Source organism: Nomia melanderi, chromosome 4 (assembly GCF_051020985.1).
Source record: "Nomia melanderi isolate GNS246 chromosome 4, iyNomMela1, whole genome shotgun sequence".
Lineage (NCBI taxonomy): Eukaryota > Metazoa > Arthropoda > Insecta > Hymenoptera > Halictidae > Nomia > Nomia melanderi.
Window position 1 is genome coordinate 210,230 of NC_135002.1, and position 20,047 is coordinate 230,276.

The following is a 20,047-nucleotide window of genomic DNA, read 5'->3' on the forward strand; positions in this document are numbered from 1 at the left end:
ATTGGTACGGTATGAATTTTAAAACATTTCAGTGTATTATACATAAAAAGATTACAGTAAACGTAACAACGAGTCTGTTGTGTACGCGTTTTCTATTCGAAAATCTTATAGGGAAACCCGTACGTCGCACGCCGACTTAACTTTGTGCGAACTGTTTGGAAAGTGGACTGTATCTAATTACTTCAGTGAAGAATACTTTAGTGTTTATTTTTGCTTAGTTCAATAATAATCGTCAGCGGCGAGAGTATACAACGACGTCTATGTTCCGTCTTGTGTCTTTTTCAAAAAATTTCTTGTGTGTCTCGTCTCTGTACCTTGCGTGGGCTTTTATAAACCTTTTTTGGTAGGGGAGTACAAACTTTGTCCGAGTGGGACTCAACCGGTGATCCTGGAGGGGGTTACCGATTGCAGCCCCCGGGTGACCCACGCAAGGGTCTTGAACGTTTTTGACACTGACCAAAGCGAGTAATAAAACCAAGGATCGCCTCGACTTCTGGCAAACAGATGTAAGTTAAAGTTATGGTAAATCTACAAAACTGGCAAAACGTGCCGAAGCAAATACGACTAAATTATTGAAGTAATTGTTCCTTGGGCTTTTATTTCTGCTATGGTAAAAAATATTCAGGGCTCCAATGTGCCTCGCAGAAGGTGTCGTCAATAACCCTCCTAAAGAAATTTAACGACGCAACAGAGTCTATGTTTTCTGATAACATATATGATATCTACGAACACTTATAGACTCTCGATTACCGCATCCACATTCGAAAAAACGGGGCAGTCCCTAGGTATTTCACCAGTGTTTGTTTGAACCCTAGATAGAACTGCTCGCATACACACGGTTTCCAGTTGCTAGCGTGAGGGGAGTAAATTAGAGAGACACCTCTGAGCTAAAATAAATACTACAAGTCACTAGATTAATCGTAGTCATACTTATTTACAAGTTTCACAGTTGTCATCTATGTAGGTATTTGTTTAAAATATTTATTCGCGGTTTTCTTTACCACACAAATAATTTTACTATCGTCCGAAGTATTTGGTAATACAGCAAATTTAGTTGCATGATACACAGTACCAGGCGAATACATTTTTTGTTGCTATGACACCCTGTATATCTGTTTTCCCGCGTTACTCGGTACGAGGGCCTTGCACATTAATGCACAATCCGCAAAATGTTGAAGAAACGTATTGACGGGCGGCGTTTAGCACAAAATGTTGGAGAACAAGTAATATTACTTGGAACTATCGGGAAAGTAAGATATATAAGATGATATTAACACGTTGAATGCCGCACGATTTTACGTAGCAAAATACACAAAATGAAACAGCTATGATCATCAAATTATTTCACTGAATCGTTTTATTATTATTGCACGTTTATCTTATCCAAATATCGCAGCATTAGGTAGCATTGTCTATAATGTAAAAATGTTCGCAAGTAATCATCGTTTAATTGACTGAATCATAATTATTCGACTTGGCCGGGGGTCACCGGTGACCCCCATGTTATTCAACGTCTTAATAATAACAATAATAATGAACTAGAGTATAATGTTTCATTTTCCATGCCTTTACATGCTGAACGTTAATTGTAGAAGTCCTCAAACGGTAGGAATATGGAATTAAGGACAACCGATGGTGTATCAGTTAATGTAACTTTACCAGAACCTATCGATGGAAATGCTGAAGGATACGTAGAACTTCATGGTACGTTAAACTCAAAGTCCACAATGGCATGTAGCAACTATATATTATTACCACCAAGTATGACAGAGAAATTTGGTAAGTTACAACAGTTCTTTTCCTTTTATCATTCTTATTGTAAAATTGTAACAAAGAAAAGGTTTTACTACAGACACTACTCAGTACAATGAATTTATGGTTACATTGAATGTATTGGGACCAGAAAAATGGATGATGTTAGAAGACGTCACAGGAATATAAATCATTATTAATATACATTTTGTAAACTTCTTGTATGTATGTAATAGTTCTTACACACATCGTTACTCATGAATTCTTCTTTCGTAATCAATGTAAATGATCGTGTTGTATGGATAATATTAACCGGTATTTCTTTCGTGTATTAAGCTTAATTTATTAAATCTTTCGAAATAATATCCTAAAACTGAAACAGATAATGTAAATGCTGTTTAATATTTTTAGAATGTTTACGTGATCCTTACTCCTACTTTACACGATGCATCCAAGGAGAAACATCTGCAAGTACAAGATGTTACTGGACACTCAGAATGTTGCCTGTTTTAAAAGGATAACAAATTAGTTCAGATACGAAAATGTTGAGAAAGCTGCAGATGTGATTTGTATATATTACCGAAACCAATGCGTAATGTGATCAGCATGACCACCATGCCTACACGATTGACACCATGTGAACCAATTATTAAACTCCGTTAATTTGTTATCACATTCGTCGTTTCTATTAACACCAGATGTAGTCATTTGTAATCCGCTTACGGTACCCATATGCATCAAACATATTGCACATCTTGGTAACGGTTTTCGACAATTTGGACATGAAGACATCTATGAAAGAAAAAAAGGAAAAATATGAAAAGTAGAAACCCTCGAAACAGTGGTATAGTTACCTATATTGAATATTGAAAAGAAAATATATTACCTTTAATTTGTTAGGCGTACTTCCTAATCTGCCAAAAGGTCCTCTTGCTCTACTCAGACCTTGCATAAATGCAGATATACTTTTACCACAAAAATTACAAGAAACATATATTTGTTGCGGAGGTTTTTCATTTGTCGAAGATCGCATCGCAATATCAAAATGTGCCCTCTGAGTCCACATTTTCCACGCGTTTAAAAGATTCCTATAGCTATGTTTGAACTTTAATTAATCATATTTTCTATTTTTATTAATAATTATTTCCTCGGGGATCATAGAAAATTTGAATACCTAGTTATCCATACTTGAACTTGTGTTTCTTGAAGTAATTTGGCTGTAAATGCTCTAATAGCTATGAGACTACAACTTTGAACGTCGCCTGTAATTTCTAGATATCGATTTAGCAATTGTATACCTTCCAAACTTGCACCTGAAATATATTATAGAATATATTATAGAATCTTAAAAGTTACATTGCGAACTACTGAATTCAAGGCGGTTGAACCTGTCAAGAGGAAACCAGATAAATTTCCCTCGTCTGTCAACTTTTGAGTCAACCTTTTCAAATATTCATTTAATTTGTTGTCTGATAAAAACATAAGTGCGAACGCGACCCTGTCTTCGACTGCCATGCCATTTTCATTCTACAAAAGCGAATATGGGATTATTCTCCTTAATACAAACAATTTACATTTACTTACTAAAACATTTTCATAAGAATCGTCCGCTGTTAGAAAAGCAAAAGTTGCTCTCAAATAAGGATCTGAAAGTTGAGATCTGCATTTCAAGCATGACTCTCTCCACATACTATTTCTATCTTCAGAGAATCCTGATAAGGCCATAGCAACAATATTTAAGTTTGCTGACATCGACATTTTACTTGCTCCGCGATTTAAAATTTCTATAGCTTGTCGCAAGCATAAATTAAACACAGCTATCGCAGCTGCTCTTGGGTATTCCCCGTCTCTTTCCAACCTTTCTAAGAACAAATTATCATAGAGGGTATTTGTATCTTTATCAAACCTCCAGCCGCACAAAAGTAATCCTTTATCTCTGTCCAGAGACCTGCAATGTGGTATATAATACTTCATATGAATTTCAATACACTCTAGTCATTATACCTGTAAATTTTTGCAGTGTAGTTGGATCCTATATCTGTCCAAGGTCGATACATCAATTCTGATTTCAAGAAACCATTAGTCCCTTGTTGACCATCCAATTTTAAAACTGTTCTATGTAATATTATTGAACATTAATATACATATATAATATACATATATATATATATATATATATTGGAAAATATATGTATTGGAAACATAATTTTTCAAATAAATCTTTCATTTACCTAACACCCGGATGTTTGTTATCCTGACTAAGTATAGTGCCATCTTCGACCAAATAACGACTTAAGTATAACCACTGCCATAGGTTCTTCAGAGTATCATTTTCAGCCAATTCACCATTTTGAGCCAGCTCTGGCTATAAACATGTACGTGAGAACTTATGAACGAGGTATATTAAAAATTCCCTCAACTTACAAGTAATCCATATTCTGAAGCTGCGCGCGTTTTAGTTAAAATAGAAATATCATCCAAAGCTTTGTAAATGCTATCATTACTACATATGTATTTAAACGATTTAGAAGCATGATTCCATGCGAGGTGAGATCTTGTGGACCAGTTTACTGTAATCCTCTCACAAACTGTGTAATCTGTAAGTCCTTTGAAAACCACACAGAATGTTCAATAAATTTTGTTTAATTGTTTTTACAATTTAACAATAATACTATCTAACCTTGTTGCGATATGGCCAGTAATCTATATACATGCGTTGGATGCCATGAGAAACTTATGGGATTGTGCCAGGGAGGAGCAACAGTTCTTTCTAATGCTCCGGGCTCTGTGTCTTCTCCTCCACCGATTCCACAATGTTGAATGTCAAATAAATGCAGTGTCGCTACAATCGAGATAATATGAAATCTGTAGCATTGGCATTGTCAATTTATTTAAAAATATTTCTAAACTCGTTCTACCTGAATCTTTTTGTAAAACTCCCAGAAGATTGTGTCTAGTCGGACACCATAGAACCTTAGTAACTTGTCTACCTTGCAATAAAGTTAAAACAGGTTTTTCAAAACATCGAGTATCCCAAATTGTTATTTGATTGTCCACACTGGAGACTAAATGATAATTATTGTATGGATTAACAGACACATTATAAACTGCTTTGGTCGCTGCTGTATTTATTACTTTTGCAGAATCTAATACAAGAAAGAAAGAAAGAAAGAAAGAAAGAACAAAATTAATAAATTACATGTGTAGAATAAATGTAAAATAAATTCTATTATTTAATACCTCTAAAGTCAATAATTTTTAATTGCTTATTGTTTGCACCAACTACCATACATTTTTGTTCATGTTTGAACCAAGCAACAGAATGTATAGTTTCAGAAACACTAACTTCTGCAATAGGTCTTATAGAATCAGCTTGTACCATAGAATGATGATGTACTCTTTCAGAAGTTTGCAATCCTTTATTTATATCCCATAACAAAATTGAATGTTCCTTACTATGTTTATCTAAACCGGATACAATTAAGTTTGTGTCTATAGGATTCCATGCAACAGCGTTGCATTGCCTTGCATGTTTTGGAACTGCAACAATTATTTAATAGAAGAAACATATGTACCTTACAATTGTATAAGAAACAATTTACCTAATTCTTTTCCTGTAAAACCTTGCGAGTCAAACACTGTCGCGCCAAACGTAGTTAATACAACTTTTCCATTTGCTTGTCCTATAGCCAACAAAATATCAGGTTCCGGCTGTGGATATATATCGACACATTTAACATAATGATGATTTGTATTTGTAGCAAGTAAATGAGCAACTGTAGAATCAGAAATCTTTGTACCTACGAGGAGGAAAATATATAAGAATAATAATTTCTTTCCCTAATGATTTTATTACTAAAAACAGATGTATATGACTTTGAATAATATATACTCACATTGTTGCCTAATATTATCTTTTATTTGTGTAACTTCGTATAGACAAATCTCTGAACCCCAAGTAATGAATTTATTTGCATGGATAGGGGACCATTGCACATCAAGTTTAATGCTACCCATTTTGTTCTAGCTTTACATAATTTTACTAATATCAGTATAATGCATTTCTGTCTTTAATCTCGAATAAGAAAAACATTATACGAAGACTCCACCGATATCTATTCCTCATCAAATTGACAGGTAACCTCACATAAACCTCACCGTCTTACTGAAAAATTTTATTTCAATTTCATACGCCATTCGTTTGTGTTAATTATTTTGCGAAAAATTAACGATAAATTTACTAGCATGCTAATCAACTGTAATAATAATAGAAGTTACTTTACGTTCAAATATTTAATTGGTTGTTAGAAAATTGCATCTAAGTATGTATATCCGATTCGTATACACGGTGTTTAAAAATAATGATGCAATGTAACTTTTTCCGTTGAACTACTTTCTCGTTTGTAAGTAACATTTACAGAATCCTTTCTGTTTTATAATTGAAAAAGGAAGATACACTACTTTCGGTTCCATTAAAATGATTACTTTTGTACATTTATTAAATTTTGTGCAATAGGTGAAGTAATGGGACATGGCAATTAACATATATTTCGTACAATTCTATTGATTTATAAACCAGTTATACATAATTAATTTGTTTAAATATTTAGTGCAAAAGACACATGAAACATTTTGTATAATATATGTAAAATACATTTTATTAAAAAGCAACTATAGACATATGGTCGAATGATCGACTATAGTGCGTGAAATTACATAAAAAACGATTTACTCTTTATGACATAGTTATAACTCCAATATAAATACTTGAAAATATTTTGTAACATCATAACATACAAATATTTATAGGATGAAATATGGTTGAATCTATGCATACTGGTAAAATTGCTTCAAAGAATTCTATTAGAATAGTAATTTCAGTTCGTTAATATGTGATTACTGAGAAGGCACAATAAATTTCAATAGTAGAAAAATATGAAAAGTGAAAGTTGCACAGGATGTTATTTATTATCTAATAAACTAGCGCTAATAAACATCTTTTTAAACCATAATCATCCCGTAAAATTTGAATGCTTAATACATTTACATACATATATTGTAAAATAAATATATTGTGTAAAACTGTAAATATAATATCAAGCTATCCTTCCTATATTTTTGCATAAATAAATGCACCTCATAGAGGTTCAAGTCTTTTCAGAAAATTTCATGAACCATGCAGTCAGTCTATTGAAGTCTATTTCATTCACAGACTCAATGTTTTGCATTTAATTGTGTTCTTTCTTCTAGAAATACAACGCAGACTGGCAAAACAAATGAGGGTTTCAAGTACTTGCATGTACATTCGATAATCTTTCAATTTACAATTTAATTTAATTAACAAAAATCAAACTCAACGAATCCTTCGAATCTCGCGTAACGAAGATTACATCCAATTTACGAGGCAATACATTCGAATAACTTTAAATGAAATATACCTTCAGATAAAGATATTTTAATTGTAGAATTGTAGACAAATTCCTTTCCGTATCGATTGTACAAATTTACATATTGTAAATAAGTAAATTTGCACATTACAACAAGTAACTAATAAACAAATTGCAAATTAAACGTCATTCATCTTCAATTACTTTACAGTGTTGCGACTCTAGTAATGCGAAACGGACAGTGTGTGAACAACATTAAAAGTTCTTAATGTTTTACAGGTAAATATTTAAGAGTGCTGAAATCGTTTGAGGTTACAAATAAACGTACAAAATTGATCAGTGAAGAGATAATACTTTTATTTGCAGACAGAGTCGATTACAGTATGCTCATAATATTTGCAACTTTTTGAGAAACTTGTCTTTAGTGATCATAGATTATATGCACATAATCACTGTTCTTAATCAATTAAATCTTTACTTATACTAAATGTTAATTTCAATGATTGTACATATTTCAGCACTCTAAGAATGGTGTATGAAAAATATAAAATAATTTTACTGTTGTACAAAGTACATTTGTGCTCTACCAGAAACTTTTTACACTCTGTATTACAGTAAAATCTATGTCGTAAATCAGTAACAAGGAAAGTGTGGTTGTAAACAGCAGTACATCCTTAACGAATCGGTTATTTTATGAAAAAAAGAAAGAGGAAAAAAAAGAGAAAAAAAAGAAAGAGAGAGAGAGAGAGAGAGAGAGAGAGAGAGAGAGAGAGAGAGAGAGAGAGAGAGAGAAAAGTACGAATTTTGTAAATCCGAATAGAATAAATATGAACAGTTCGCTAATCTCGATGTGTTTCCAACACAAAAACATTTAATCTGTTTTAATGTCATTCCACTGTAAAGTGTTCAAAAACGTTCGTGTATTTATATCACTTTTCTTACTCAGGTTTTCATATTTAGGGGCTGAACGTTCCGTTACAGAGGCTATACACATTAGTTTATATTCGTTAGAGCAAAACGCAGCAGTTTCTTTTCTTCTTACGTTCGTTTCCATCCCCTTGATTTTCCTGTGCTTTACGTGCGGCTATTGCACGCATTAAGTCAAAGAATACCTGTAATACGACAAACGAGGATCGTCGATCTTTAACGTTCACTTCAATCTGCCTATTAATAAAATGAATTCAATATATATCGTGGTATGTTAGATTATTACCTACTACATTTTAAACATCAACGTTCAGTGCTAAAACTAAACTTTCTGTTTTTGTTATTCGTCTGATTACCCATTGATGATTAATGTAAAACGTACTTATTAGTAAAGTATTCGTACCGACCGAATGTAACTAGAGAAAAACGATATATGCAACGATTTCTGTGAATCAACATGCGAAAGGGAATTCGCAACATAAAGAATTCGCAATATCATCCCAATACTTTTCGCTTCTAAAACGAGTATATCGAAAACAAAAATAGAAAGTGATTTTGTGCTTTTATAACTCGAAACATCGAAACAAAGTGATGCATGCATATGCAGTATTTCAGGCACAAGCAAGTGTCAACGTAGCAAGCAATATACAAGAATTCTTCTTTTGTACGTGCCTGTCTGACACTCTTGCAGAAGGTTGATACTTCTGGAATAACTGTTACCTGCTAAAAATTATATCCGTACATACTCACTGAGATCTCAGAAGAAACGAAAAGAACACTATAATTTATAAGAACTCTAATCGTCGTTCGGACGTTCGTTATAAGAGAAATTAAAAATAGTGCAAAAAAAAAGACATCGAACCTATAGAATAACGCACTTCCTTTTCTCCTTCTTCGCTCGGTCTTTTCCACGACCGTTACTTGCCGATTTGTCTTCGATCTTGCGCGACCTTATTTCACGCATCAAATCGAAAAATACCTGGAAATGTGCAATCGATGCCATTTCAAAGCTTCAAGGCTTGAAGAAGGTGCTTTATTGAACAAAATATGCAAATGTGCAAAGTGTATATGTATTGGGTCGTAACATAAATACGTTCGGATATACCCAACACTTTTTGTCTGATTAGTTCCACGAAGCACACTGAAATAGTAGTACCGAATTTAAAGCGAGCAGAAGTTGCTTTTTGTTCATCGCAATTATGGGTATTTCTAATAAATCCAAATGAAATCCTCAAGATTACATGTCCATACTTGCACCTGAACATATTTAAGTTACTATCTGATATATATCTGGTGCTTGTAATATATGTTTTCACAAAGTTGCATTTATGTGAATAAGCTACAAAACGTATGCATAGGAAGGAAAATATATAATCGATTACAAATTAAGCTAAATAAATATTCATCTCATGCAATTTCTTTGTGTCCTAAAGGCCTATAGAAAAACCAAATTGATGTAATAAAGAAGATATCTATGCAATACATATGCATTACACACTTTATATATAGATATATAGTTGTATAACCGTTAAGATCATCGATAAAATATTATTAAAATATTAATTACTGTACCAAATAAGATTCTTCCCTATGGTACATTCCTATTGTTTATACAATATATAAAAACAAAGAAATGCAACTGAGTTTAATCGTCTGTTACCTTATCAACATTCTCCTTTGTTTTTGCACTTGTTTCTACGTATGGTACACCCCACTGTTGCGATCTCGCTTGAGCCTCGGCTAGACTAACTTTTCTTTTCTCTTGTAAATCACTTTTATTTCCCACTAATAAAAATGGAATGTTCTCATCGTTTTTCACTCTAAGAATCTGTTCCCTGTGAATTTAAAATGATACATATCGCTTGCCTTTATCTACAGATTTATAGATTTATAGATTTATAGATTTATAGATTTATATATATATACGTGCATACTTTATTATTAATGGATACCTGAATTCCTGAGTAGCTTGAAAACTATCATCCTCTGTTATAGAAAAGACACAAAGAAATCCCTCTCCGCTTCGAAAGTAATTATCTCGAATTGCAGCATAGTCTTCTTGCCCTGCAGTGTCTAAAATGTCTATTTGTACTTCATCTCCATCCAATACAACTTTTTTCCTATAGGAATCTGCTTTTGTAGGTTCGTAATCCTCTACAAACTGACGGAAATATAAAAGGAAAGATATATGTTTAGATTGTATTAGTTTCTAGCTTTTTACAGATATTTTCCATACCTCGTCGTACATGAACTGTAATGTGAGGGCAGACTTTCCAACACCTCCACTCCCGACCATTATAACTTTATGCATTGCTTGTGTAGTACTTGGCTTCTTTGACATGTTCTAATTATCTGAACAAAACAAACATTGTAGAAATACAAAGTTATTACTAAGAAAAGAAAGAACATGTAATCGTATAAATATTTCATTGGAATTTCCACACTACAGGTTCTTTTAGAAATTAACTTTATCGAAGGAAGTTGAGAACAGCAGGATGTTAAACTATTGTTGTCAATGCGAGAAATCTAAAAACAAGGTCAGGAATATGTATTTATATGTTATTTATCGTACAGAATGTACTTTTTATCGCGGTACAGTATGCATTTCAATGAAATTCGATACACCGAATTAACAAATGATCAGAGTTATAGAAATAATTATAAGGTACTATTATTAAATATGTAACGAATAGCAATTACATGTTCTTACTTAATAGCGTGTAATTATAATTTTCAGAGAGAAAAGAAATAAATCTCAGTTGATCGGTTACTTTTCATTGGGAAAATATGAAAACACGATAATATATCGTTTCGAAAGGAAGTGTAATGGTAGGGAAAGGGAACGATACGAAGGGTATGTAAAATAGTAAAGGTTATCGCGACGAAATATTTGAAAATGAAAGCACCTTTAACGGGATATTATAAATAGTTAGAAACGAAGAAAGGAGTAATGTCCGAATTATGTCCGAATAAGAAATCAAGCTTTCGTTTAACTTGTACGATTTGTGTTCATATGTTACACACAGCCCGACACATTGAACACAGAAAATGTTGAAACGGTACTCACGAAACCTGTGCACCCTAGACAACAGACGGTGAACGAGTTAATATTTGCATCGTGTTACACTCGTGTTCGAGAATGAGTAAAACGATGAAAAAAAATCTCTGAACGTACACGAATGACAAGTAATGAAAAAGGCGGTGCCACACGCCCAGTTTCAACAAACAACCACTTCGATCACGGCGTTTATCATAGAGCCGAGCATTAAGTTTCTTCGAAGTTAATTCCTATTATCAACGATGGACGAATATAGGTCGAATAAATACCTTCTAGGATCGCCTGTAGCAAAAACTTGGATATTCTTTCTACTAAGTCAGTCGTCGCGCTATTTCTTTACTATAACGCGACTGATAGTACCGATAATTAACTATAGAGGTACTGGGTTCACTCTACCGGCTCCTTCTTGTACCGTGGTACCGGTCCGAATATAGGTTTAACGGGCTTTAAATGGTACGTGAGAAAAAAATTGCTCGAATTACATTGTTTGGAAAAGCGAAGACGATCGTTGCTCTTTAAGAATCGAAAAGGAAATTGGAAATTGGAATATTCGAGAAGTTCCGAATTAGTTAGACGGTAGTGTAATTTCGATTCGAAGAGATTTAGAACTGGTGAAGCCTGGGCCTACATAAGTGGGTTCAAACATGACCGTCAACCACATTCATCGAACCCACCTCTCAATTGTTTAAGATATATACGTATATATGTCGTATACCTACTATACATAATATATATATATATATATATATTTATTATTACTCGATAGTTGAATCGTGCGAATAAAGAAATTTAACCTTTAGAAGTTGTATGTATTTAAATACAATGTTAACTGTTCCGAAAGCTTTGTATCGTTTAGTACCGAAACTATCCGCAATTACCGGCGTGTTTGGACGCTGAAGCTCAACTGTCTTCATTAACGTTCCGAACGATCGAAATGTTCATTTTCATTAGATCGAAATAGATTTCTGTGTGAAGTTCGATTGTCGATACGCGAATGCGTATCCTCTGGTGACTTTTCCGACGTCGGACTCATTAGGTTCTAGTTCTAAATGTTTTTTATTGGTTGCCGCAACGAAACTGTCTAAATGCAACGTATTTTCGCGATACGCGCTGTTTTTCCTGCGTTAACGTGCTCGCCGCGAGTCGTTCGCAGGGGACTCGATGAAAAACCCATGATTCCATTCGAATTGTCGGCCCTTGTTTATCTACGATTAAAACCAGAAGGAATTGGTTAGAAAATAATAAAATGACGTCAAGAAAAGTCGCGTGATCGGTCTCGAGGCTACGGGACTGGTCAGAGGTATCTCACGCGACGACAGTGGTGTTCGCTTAAAAGTTCCTCTCCGGTGAACGATGAAATTTCCGAAATGTGGATACCGTGCGTCGATTTCTGGTTAAAAGATCTTTCCGTCTCGAGAAAGAAGGATTTCACGTAAATTCCGGGCTAGTCGACGCGTGCTCGAGGAAATCCCGATAAGCGGAGGGAAGCCATTCGATGAGAGTTACTGCCGAAACATTTCCTCGCTACTCGTCCCGCGAGTAATAATAATCGGTTCGAGACTCGAGATCCGTGCGTACCGTGGCATGCTCTAAAACTTTCGACTTTTCCGGCGCGCATTCTTCCAACTTGGCCCTATTTTACATCTCCGCGCGAGTATTCACCGTTCCGGACAATTACGGACAATTACGGACCAATAGTATTTTTCCTAGTTTTTTCCCCCCTCGCGGTCGTTCTTATTGCAACATCGAATCGACGAAATGACATTTTGTAGAATAAACGAATCGTAGGATGAAACCGCAGTGCCAGTGAGATTACCGTAACGAACCTTGGTGCGCGATTTAATGAACGAGCACATACCGTGAGTGCACGTAGTGCTAAGCCTGTGCCAACACCGAGACCGAGAGTATTCGTATTCTTGGGAAACGTGGGACCGACGAGGCACGATCATCCTACGGATCCAGCAGGAAACCTGTGTGCCCGATATCCTCGTAGAATGACCGACCCGAAAATCGAGATGCATTACACACCACCAACCTCGGACACTATCCAAACGAAACCCTTTCCCATTCGAGGTAAGCTATCCTCTTTTCTATAGGCGGTATATGGAATCGGGCTTTTTTATTTTAATTTCATAATGTATTACATACAATGATTATCATTATCATTACTACTATTACTATTAGTAGTATTAATAGTATTAGTAGTAGTAGTAGTAGTAGTAGTAGTAGTAGTAGTAGTAGTTGTAGTTGTAGTTGTAGTAGTAGTAGTAGTAGTAGTAGTAGTAGTAGTAGTAGTAGTAGTAGTAGTAGTAATAGTAGTAGTAGTAGTAGTAGTAGTAGTAGTAGTAGTATTGTTGTTGTTGTTGTTGATGTTGTTATTATGACTATATACACTGATGTACGAAAATTTCATTTCTATTCTTTTCCAATTGTTTAATTTGTATTTTTCTTGGTTAGAAATCTCTGTTTTCGTACTCTCGACGTATTCGATACTCGCTGACCGTGCTGTCGAATTCTTCCGATATATTATCGAATGCTGCGGATTTAGTTGTTTTTGGAAAATTTCATTATCGCTCGTTTCGAACGGTAGGGGAGAATGAAAAATGTTGATTTTTGAAAAACCGCCTTTTCTATCCCTGAATCATTGTATATTCCGTTGCCCCTTCAGGAACATAACCTGAAAGGTTGACTATGTTGGATCACATGTACGTTATATCGAACGCATATGTTCATGTGACCTGGGCTTCTATTAATTAAGTAACCGAATTTTGTCGTAATGCAAAATCGACAGACTATCGTCCATTGTCAGGAGAATCGACTTTATTTATGAGCTTGTTTACGATTGTATAACCCCTCGGATCGGGCTATTTTTTTCTGTAGGCACTGTCGAGAAACGAAGATTATCTTATCGAACAAAATTTTTAAATTGTTCGTTTCATTGATGCAGCGAGTTTGATCAGCAGCATTGCGAAACGAATGCGATCTGTTATATAGATTTCGATACTTGTATATTAACATTTTCAAGTTGCTTTTCGCGCAGAAACAAAAATGTGTGTGTATATATATATATATATTTTATCGTCGTATCGATTTATCCGATATATCCTCCTCGCTTTATTCCCCAGATTATCTTAGCAAAACTTATTTATAATAAAAAGAAACATTCTTTTGTTTTTAACAGATTTTTCCCAGAGTGCGCGAAAATTTGACCGCTCGGTGTAACCCGAGAGAATCGGATACGCGCGCTCCTTCGAGTAGACTAACCGTTGTACCGCGATAATTGTACCTTGGTCTTTGCTCGATTAATAAAAAAGCAACCGGTGACCGATAAAATTAGTCGCGACAGATTGGACCACGATGAACGGTGGGGCTACACGGTTTTACGTGTTTGTCGAGTCGTTGTACGTATAATGGGTTATCTCCGAAATGGCCAACAGATAACGAAAACTGTTTACGTTGAGAAGTCTATCGGTAATTCGCAAGTGCGCGTTCTCCACCGTGATATTTTCAGAATACATATATGAATCTTATACAGTCCGATAATACTACTGCCGCTGCTATTACTGCTACTATATAATGACAATAATAATAATACTATGTATAATATATCATTAAAATATATATATATATATATATATATATATATATACGGGTGACTCAAGTTTATGTTCCTCGATGCACGCACCTCGTGAATACCCGATTGAATTACCCCGAAATCTCGAGTTGGTGAAAATAGTCAACAGGTCATTAATAGCACTCACCAGCGAACAGAAATTGCGTAAACTTCTTTGGATGGTGGTAGCATTCTGATTTCTCGTAAATGTCTAGTAGGTGTCTAGGAAGATTTGGATAGTCTCCTCGAATAGACTGACGGTAGCCATTGAAATTCTTTCGGATCGGATTCATTGTCATTTTTCGCGACTGACGCGTCTTCGTGAAATATGCGGCTACCAAGTATTCGGCGTGAAACTTACATAGGCGATCGTAAATCGTAAACTTAATAGTTCCCGCGCAAACGACAATATGTACCGTTCGTGTTGCTAACGGACAAACTGCCAAAGATAAAGGAAATATCAAGTGAGATTTTCCATGAAACATTCCTGTGTAAAACGTTATCGAACCGTTCGATTTATTTCGACCGAACGGCTAGTTTATTTTTAAATTATATCGCGTACTTTATTTTCCATGTACTCTATACGAATACCGAACGATAAGTAAAAAACGGGCAAAGCACGCGCAACGAACGATCAATTACGATTCGAGATTCTTCGGCTATCTCATACGGGGTAAAAAGTTGATAATGATAATGAAAGTATCTGGAACGACTAACAGTTATTGATCTGCGGATTTCAGATGCATTTCTGATATATTTTATTATTTTATTATTTTATTATTTTATTATTTTATTATTTTATTACTTTATTACTTTATTACTTTATTATTGAAATAATTATTTCTGATTAGAAAACGTAGCTTTGCTGATAAGAAGTTTCGTTGATCGGTGATTTCAGGTGAACGAGCAAACTTCGTGAACAAACCTCATGTGATCGCAATGGTCGGTTTGCCGGCTCGCGGTAAAACGTATATATCGAAAAAGCTCTGCAGATATTTGAACTGGATCGGTATCAGCACGAAGGTGTTCAATCTGGGGGAGTACAGGCGGCATGCGACCACTGCTTACCAATGTCACGAATTCTTTCGTCCTGACAACATAAAAGCGATGGCGATACGCACTCAGTGCGCGATGGATGCCCTCAAGGATGTCTGTCAGTGGCTCGAGAGTGGAGATGGCGAGGTGGCAGTTTTCGATGCCACTAACTCTACCATAGAGAGACGTCAATTGATTCATGACATCGTTGTGGAGAAGATGGGCTTCAAGCTCTTCTTCGTCGAATCTGTCTGCAACGACCCAGAGATCGTTGAACAGAATATTATGGAGGTACGTTGGACTGAATTTCAAACGGTACACGAAAGATCTATGTCCTCGTAACAAGACCCGTTCCCTGTTCGTTTAGGTGAAAGTAAGCAGCCCCGACTATGCGAACATGAACAAGGAGGAAGTGTTGGCTGACTTCATGTTAAGGATCGAACACTATCAAGAAAAATACCAGCCACTGGACGAGAATCAAGAGAGCGATCTCTCCTTCATGAAGATCTACAATACTGGCGAGAAAGTATTGGTCCACAAGCATGAGGGTCACATACAAAGTAGAATAGTTTACTACCTTATGAACATTCACATAATACCGCGTACAATCTACTTAACCAGGCACGGGGAGAGCAAAATGAATCTTGAAGGTAAGATTGGCGGGGACTCGGAACTGAGCGACAGAGGTTGGGAATACGCTAAAGCTTTGGCTTGCTACATCACTGGTCAGGATATTCAGGTAAGAAGGGAGAGTCGCAGACTGTTGCGTCGACCGAGGAAAGAAAACTAACGGGAACTCTACCGATTCAAGGGTCTGCGAGTGTGGACGAGCTGGTTAAAAAGAACTATACAGACGGCGAACGACGTGAACGTGCCTCAAGAAAGGTGGAAAGCGCTAAACGAGATTGACGCGGTAAGCAGCCGAAACGAAAGACTTTGTACGGACAGTCCAAGATCTTTTCCAAAGAGAGCACGTTGATTGCTTCAACTTCTATTTTCATTATGCGACTAAAGTAACTATCCGTATTCTGAGGACGATACACGGTACCGTGTTCACAGGGTATCTGCGAGGAGATGACATACGAGGAAATCGCGGCAAAGTATCCGACAGACTTCGCGGCAAGAGATCAAAATAAATTTTCGTATCGTTATCCGAGAGGAGAAAGCTACGAAGATTTGGTCGCGAGATTGGAACCGGTGATAATGGAGTTGGAGCGACAAGGAAATGTTCTGGTCGTTAGTCATCAGGCTGTCTTACGGTGTCTGCTCGCCTATTTTCTGGACAAAAGCGCAGGTGAGCTATTCAAGTGCGTCCGTTCCCGACGAGAGACAAAAACCCGGTAGAGAGAAAAACAAATGTCCATTAACCTTTAGCACTTCTGGTATCACAGTTTCTTTCTTATTTATTTTTAATATTAATTGTCATTAGATTTTACATCTTCCTCCTTAGAACAAAATTTGCATGTCCAGCGAATGCAACGATCCTAGAGTAGTTTCTTCGATTTTGTTCGTTAAAATCGTTAATACTATAAACGGTGGCACGGTGGAGCCTATAGATTGGAAACGCACTCGCGTCGCATCGAAGAAACATGAACGGGAAGTATCGAGCAGAATTATGTAACCGTAACCTTCAACTTATCGAAATGAAATAGGAAAATAAATACGTCTAAGAACACCGAGATCTATAATGCCGTGCAGTAATACGCATAGCAGACGTTCAAGGCGTCGCGGCGTTCTTGTTTACATAATGTTTTACCGTCGCAATTCTGCGTGGATCGTACCTATATCTCGTCGAGGTGATTTTCAATCAACGATTTAAATGCCAATTGAAAGTTCAATTTTAACCATTTCAAATGTCTCTTTCATTTGATCCGCGTAAAATTGATATCTGTAACGTGTATTAAAATCGTTCGTCGATTCAATTATTTTTACAGACGAACTGCCGTACCTGCAAGTACCACTGCACACTATCATAAAATTAACACCCGTCGCTTACGGTTGTAAAGTGGAACATATTCGATTACCCATCGAGGCAGTGGACACGCATCGCCCGAAACCAAAGGTAGAAACGATTAGATTTGAATCATAGTAATCGTTCTTACACTTTTCCTCCCTCACCCCGTATGTAGATATAATATCCTGCGCATAACTTGTTGACCCGAGGTATGGAAAAGTAAAAATTCAAAAGACAAGTAGTCATATACCTTGCTCATGCGCCGCATTAATAAAATACGACAAGCCCTTACGTTTTTTTTTCTTTGTTTTGATGTTCCCAGAATGTCTGACCCACTAAACTGGATTGGAATCACTTTCTTGTATCTAATATTGTACCTAATGTATCTAAACGTATTGCGCTCTACCTCTCCCCCCCCCCCTTCTCTCTCTCTCTCTTCCTCCCTACAAATTCAAAGTTGCAAATTAAGGAAACTGCGCTTCATGCAATCTTTGCGTGTTTAGATAATACGGATATAATGTGAGACGTCGTACCATGCACATACTTATATATATATATATATATTGTACTGTAATAACGTGATATCACGGTTCTCGTGTAAGTGTGTGAAAGATGGTGGACGTACATTTGTTCCAAGTTAGAAAAATTCAGGACTATACGCATCCGTGTGATTAAAGGACATCGTCGCAATTTACTGTAACGAATCTCACGTGTACCCGTTGCGGTAAATATTTCTTTTTTGTGAATGTAAATCATCGTAGCGTATAAGTATCTGTGAATGTTTATTCATTATAGAGTGTAAATTATCCCTGTACCATATTGCAACTCGATTGTGCACAATACGTTTCCCTCGGCCGACGGGTACGACGCGTGGTTTTTCAAACTTTGTTCCTTTAGAAGTACGCATTTATTTCAATTCTTTTCTTTTCTTTTCTTTTTTTCTTTTTTTTTTTTTTTATTAATTTTCCGCTGTTTAGATACGACACGCGCGCGCGCGTGTGTATTGCCCATCCAACGTGAATGTAACGTGTAACGCCCTTCCTCCAACGCATAATCCGGTTATCCTAATTATTAGTTGGCTAGACGATAACATTGATTTGTCATTAACGGTAGTTGTCGCTTATGTGTACCTCTGTGGACCATCACGTGAACATATCGTATAATCGGTCCATGTAAAACTATTTTCAGATCCCAGGATATCTAGAGGAACGATTTCGAAGGAAAGAAAATTTGCTCCACACGTGATAACGACAACGTTATAGCACGGCAGAGCTTATTCTTGCGATCGTTCCGAGGTGCTGAAGACGCATTCGTTTGGCAGCTGGCTGCCATTGCACGTCCAACGCAACGCGCATCCATTTTACCTTCCAACTCCGAACAATTTAGAGACGAAATATCCGTAACACCGACCGACGAAAACTTTTGTACCAATTATGCGACCGGAAGATATCTTTTTCTTTCTGTTCTCTCTCTCTCTCTCTCTCTTTCTTTCTTTCTTTCTTTCTTTCTTTCTTTCTTTCTTTCTTTCTCATTTTTTTTCTGTTGTTGCAATACAAAACGTACGTTAGTACTGGCACGAAACGTACGCGCACTCGCCCATACCGTTTTGTATACCTCCGAGCTATTTCTGGGAAGGGAGGAATATTTTATTCGAATCGAGTATCACGGAAAAGCATCGCAAATCTAGTGTATGTGTATTAGTCAATCGCGTATTTTAATTTCCTTTGAAAATTTTCTGCGATCACCGAATGTCGCGGTTGAAACGAAGCCAGAGGCTTTTCATTGAAACTGGCCAAACAGAAACACGGAATGTCGCCATTTGCTTCTTCTTTTTAAAGATACTTGACCCGATTGTTTTGGAATACGTCCGATTCCATGTAATTTAATCGTTGTTAGCGTAAACGACGAGTCGATCCTTACAAGTATTTTTTTGAAAATACGTAGCGATCGTGCAACGACGTTTCATAGTTTTACAAAAGTGTTACTTTCTGTTTTTTCCTTACTTTTTTTCTTGATACCATGTACCGGCAATCATCGATTTATCGAGGTATTAGAGAGTAAGTAATCCCGAGACGTTAACGTGTCACACTTAAAAAGTTTGCCGCCTTACAATAATCTAGTTGTTGGTACAATGGAATAGGTTTCCAAAATACATTTGCTCAGATAGTCGAGCGATATAAAAGATGCTAGACAACATTTCGAAGTGTAATTTATTTCGAGAGAAATGTACATATTTTTTTAATGTCCTTCACATCAGAAGCAAATACATTTACTTAAAAAGAGTGTCTTGTATTTTAATACCAATTTCCGGTCAACGGTCG

General features: G+C 36.1%; 4 protein-coding genes across 22 annotated transcripts; 2 read left to right on the plus strand and 2 right to left on the minus strand.

Annotated features, from left to right (window-relative positions):
* The first annotated feature begins 939 nt into the window (after positions 1–939).
* Positions 940–2,425, plus strand: LOC116434758 (replication protein A 14 kDa subunit). Of its 3 annotated transcripts, none has more exons than XR_012998392.1 (4): positions 940–1,250; positions 1,593–1,779; positions 1,853–2,067; positions 2,164–2,425. XR_012998392.1 is itself a non-coding variant. In XM_076366715.1 (4 exons), the coding sequence occupies exons 1-3, from the start codon at positions 1,170–1,172 to the stop codon at positions 1,939–1,941; spliced, it is 357 nt and encodes a 118-aa protein (XP_076222830.1). In that variant the 5' UTR covers positions 940–1,169; the 3' UTR covers positions 1,942–1,973; positions 2,164–2,425. The 3 variants fall into 3 exon arrangements, 2 of the variants coding, with proteins under 2 accessions (XP_076222830.1, XP_031849307.1); XM_076366715.1 differs by having other exon boundaries at positions 1,853–1,973; XM_031993447.2 differs by having other exon boundaries at positions 941–1,250; positions 1,853–1,977.
* mio (GATOR complex protein mio) lies at positions 1,729–6,261 on the minus strand. Of its 4 annotated transcripts, XM_031993424.2 has the most exons (16): positions 6,036–6,258; positions 5,649–5,917; positions 5,355–5,552; positions 4,993–5,292; positions 4,671–4,898; positions 4,433–4,594; positions 4,177–4,358; positions 3,984–4,117; positions 3,757–3,867; positions 3,337–3,700; positions 3,141–3,279; positions 2,927–3,065; positions 2,639–2,846; positions 2,333–2,544; positions 2,184–2,256; positions 1,729–2,125 (listed from the first exon to the last, which is right to left on the minus strand). In XM_031993424.2, exons 2-16 carry the CDS (start codon positions 5,767–5,769, stop codon positions 2,120–2,122), a joined length of 2,577 nt encoding a protein of 858 aa, XP_031849284.1. In that variant the 5' UTR covers positions 5,770–5,917; positions 6,036–6,258; the 3' UTR covers positions 1,729–2,119. The 4 variants fall into 4 exon arrangements, with proteins under 4 accessions (XP_031849284.1, XP_031849281.1, XP_076222774.1 ...); XM_031993421.2 differs by having other exon boundaries at positions 2,120–2,256; positions 6,036–6,259; XM_076366659.1 differs by lacking the exon at positions 6,036–6,258 and having other exon boundaries at positions 2,120–2,256; positions 5,649–6,024.
* Positions 6,262–7,475: 1,214 nt separating this feature from the next.
* Rala (Ras-like protein A) lies at positions 7,476–15,043 on the minus strand. 11 transcript variants are annotated; one of them, XR_012998391.1, is made up of 7 exons: positions 11,394–11,730; positions 10,303–10,418; positions 10,019–10,227; positions 9,727–9,901; positions 8,929–9,045; positions 8,739–8,789; positions 7,476–8,251 (listed from the first exon to the last, which is right to left on the minus strand). XR_012998391.1 is itself a non-coding variant. In XM_031993443.2 (6 exons), exons 2-5 carry the CDS (start codon positions 10,405–10,407, stop codon positions 8,929–8,931), a joined length of 606 nt encoding a protein of 201 aa, XP_031849303.1. In that variant the 5' UTR covers positions 10,408–10,418; positions 14,886–15,043; the 3' UTR covers positions 7,476–8,251. The 11 variants fall into 11 exon arrangements, 10 of the variants coding, with proteins under 10 accessions (XP_031849303.1, XP_031849301.1, XP_031849298.1 ...); XM_031993443.2 differs by lacking the exons at positions 8,739–8,789; positions 11,394–11,730 and adding an exon at positions 14,886–15,043; XM_031993441.2 differs by lacking the exons at positions 8,739–8,789; positions 11,394–11,730 and adding an exon at positions 12,983–13,123.
* Pfrx (6-phosphofructo-2-kinase/fructose-2,6-biphosphatase) lies at positions 13,055–20,009 on the plus strand. 4 transcript variants are annotated; one of them, XR_012998389.1, is made up of 8 exons: positions 13,055–13,197; positions 15,636–16,063; positions 16,140–16,511; positions 16,584–16,685; positions 16,832–17,066; positions 17,707–17,834; positions 18,230–18,450; positions 18,915–20,009. XR_012998389.1 is itself a non-coding variant. In XM_031993430.2 (7 exons), the coding sequence occupies exons 1-7, from the start codon at positions 13,119–13,121 to the stop codon at positions 18,969–18,971; spliced, it is 1,401 nt and encodes a 466-aa protein (XP_031849290.1). In that variant the 5' UTR covers positions 13,055–13,118; the 3' UTR covers positions 18,972–20,009. The 4 variants fall into 4 exon arrangements, 3 of the variants coding, with proteins under 3 accessions (XP_031849290.1, XP_031849291.1, XP_031849292.1); XM_031993430.2 differs by lacking the exon at positions 18,230–18,450; XM_031993431.2 differs by lacking the exons at positions 13,055–13,197; positions 18,230–18,450 and adding an exon at positions 13,404–13,522.
* The last annotated feature ends 38 nt before the right edge of the window (positions 20,010–20,047 follow it).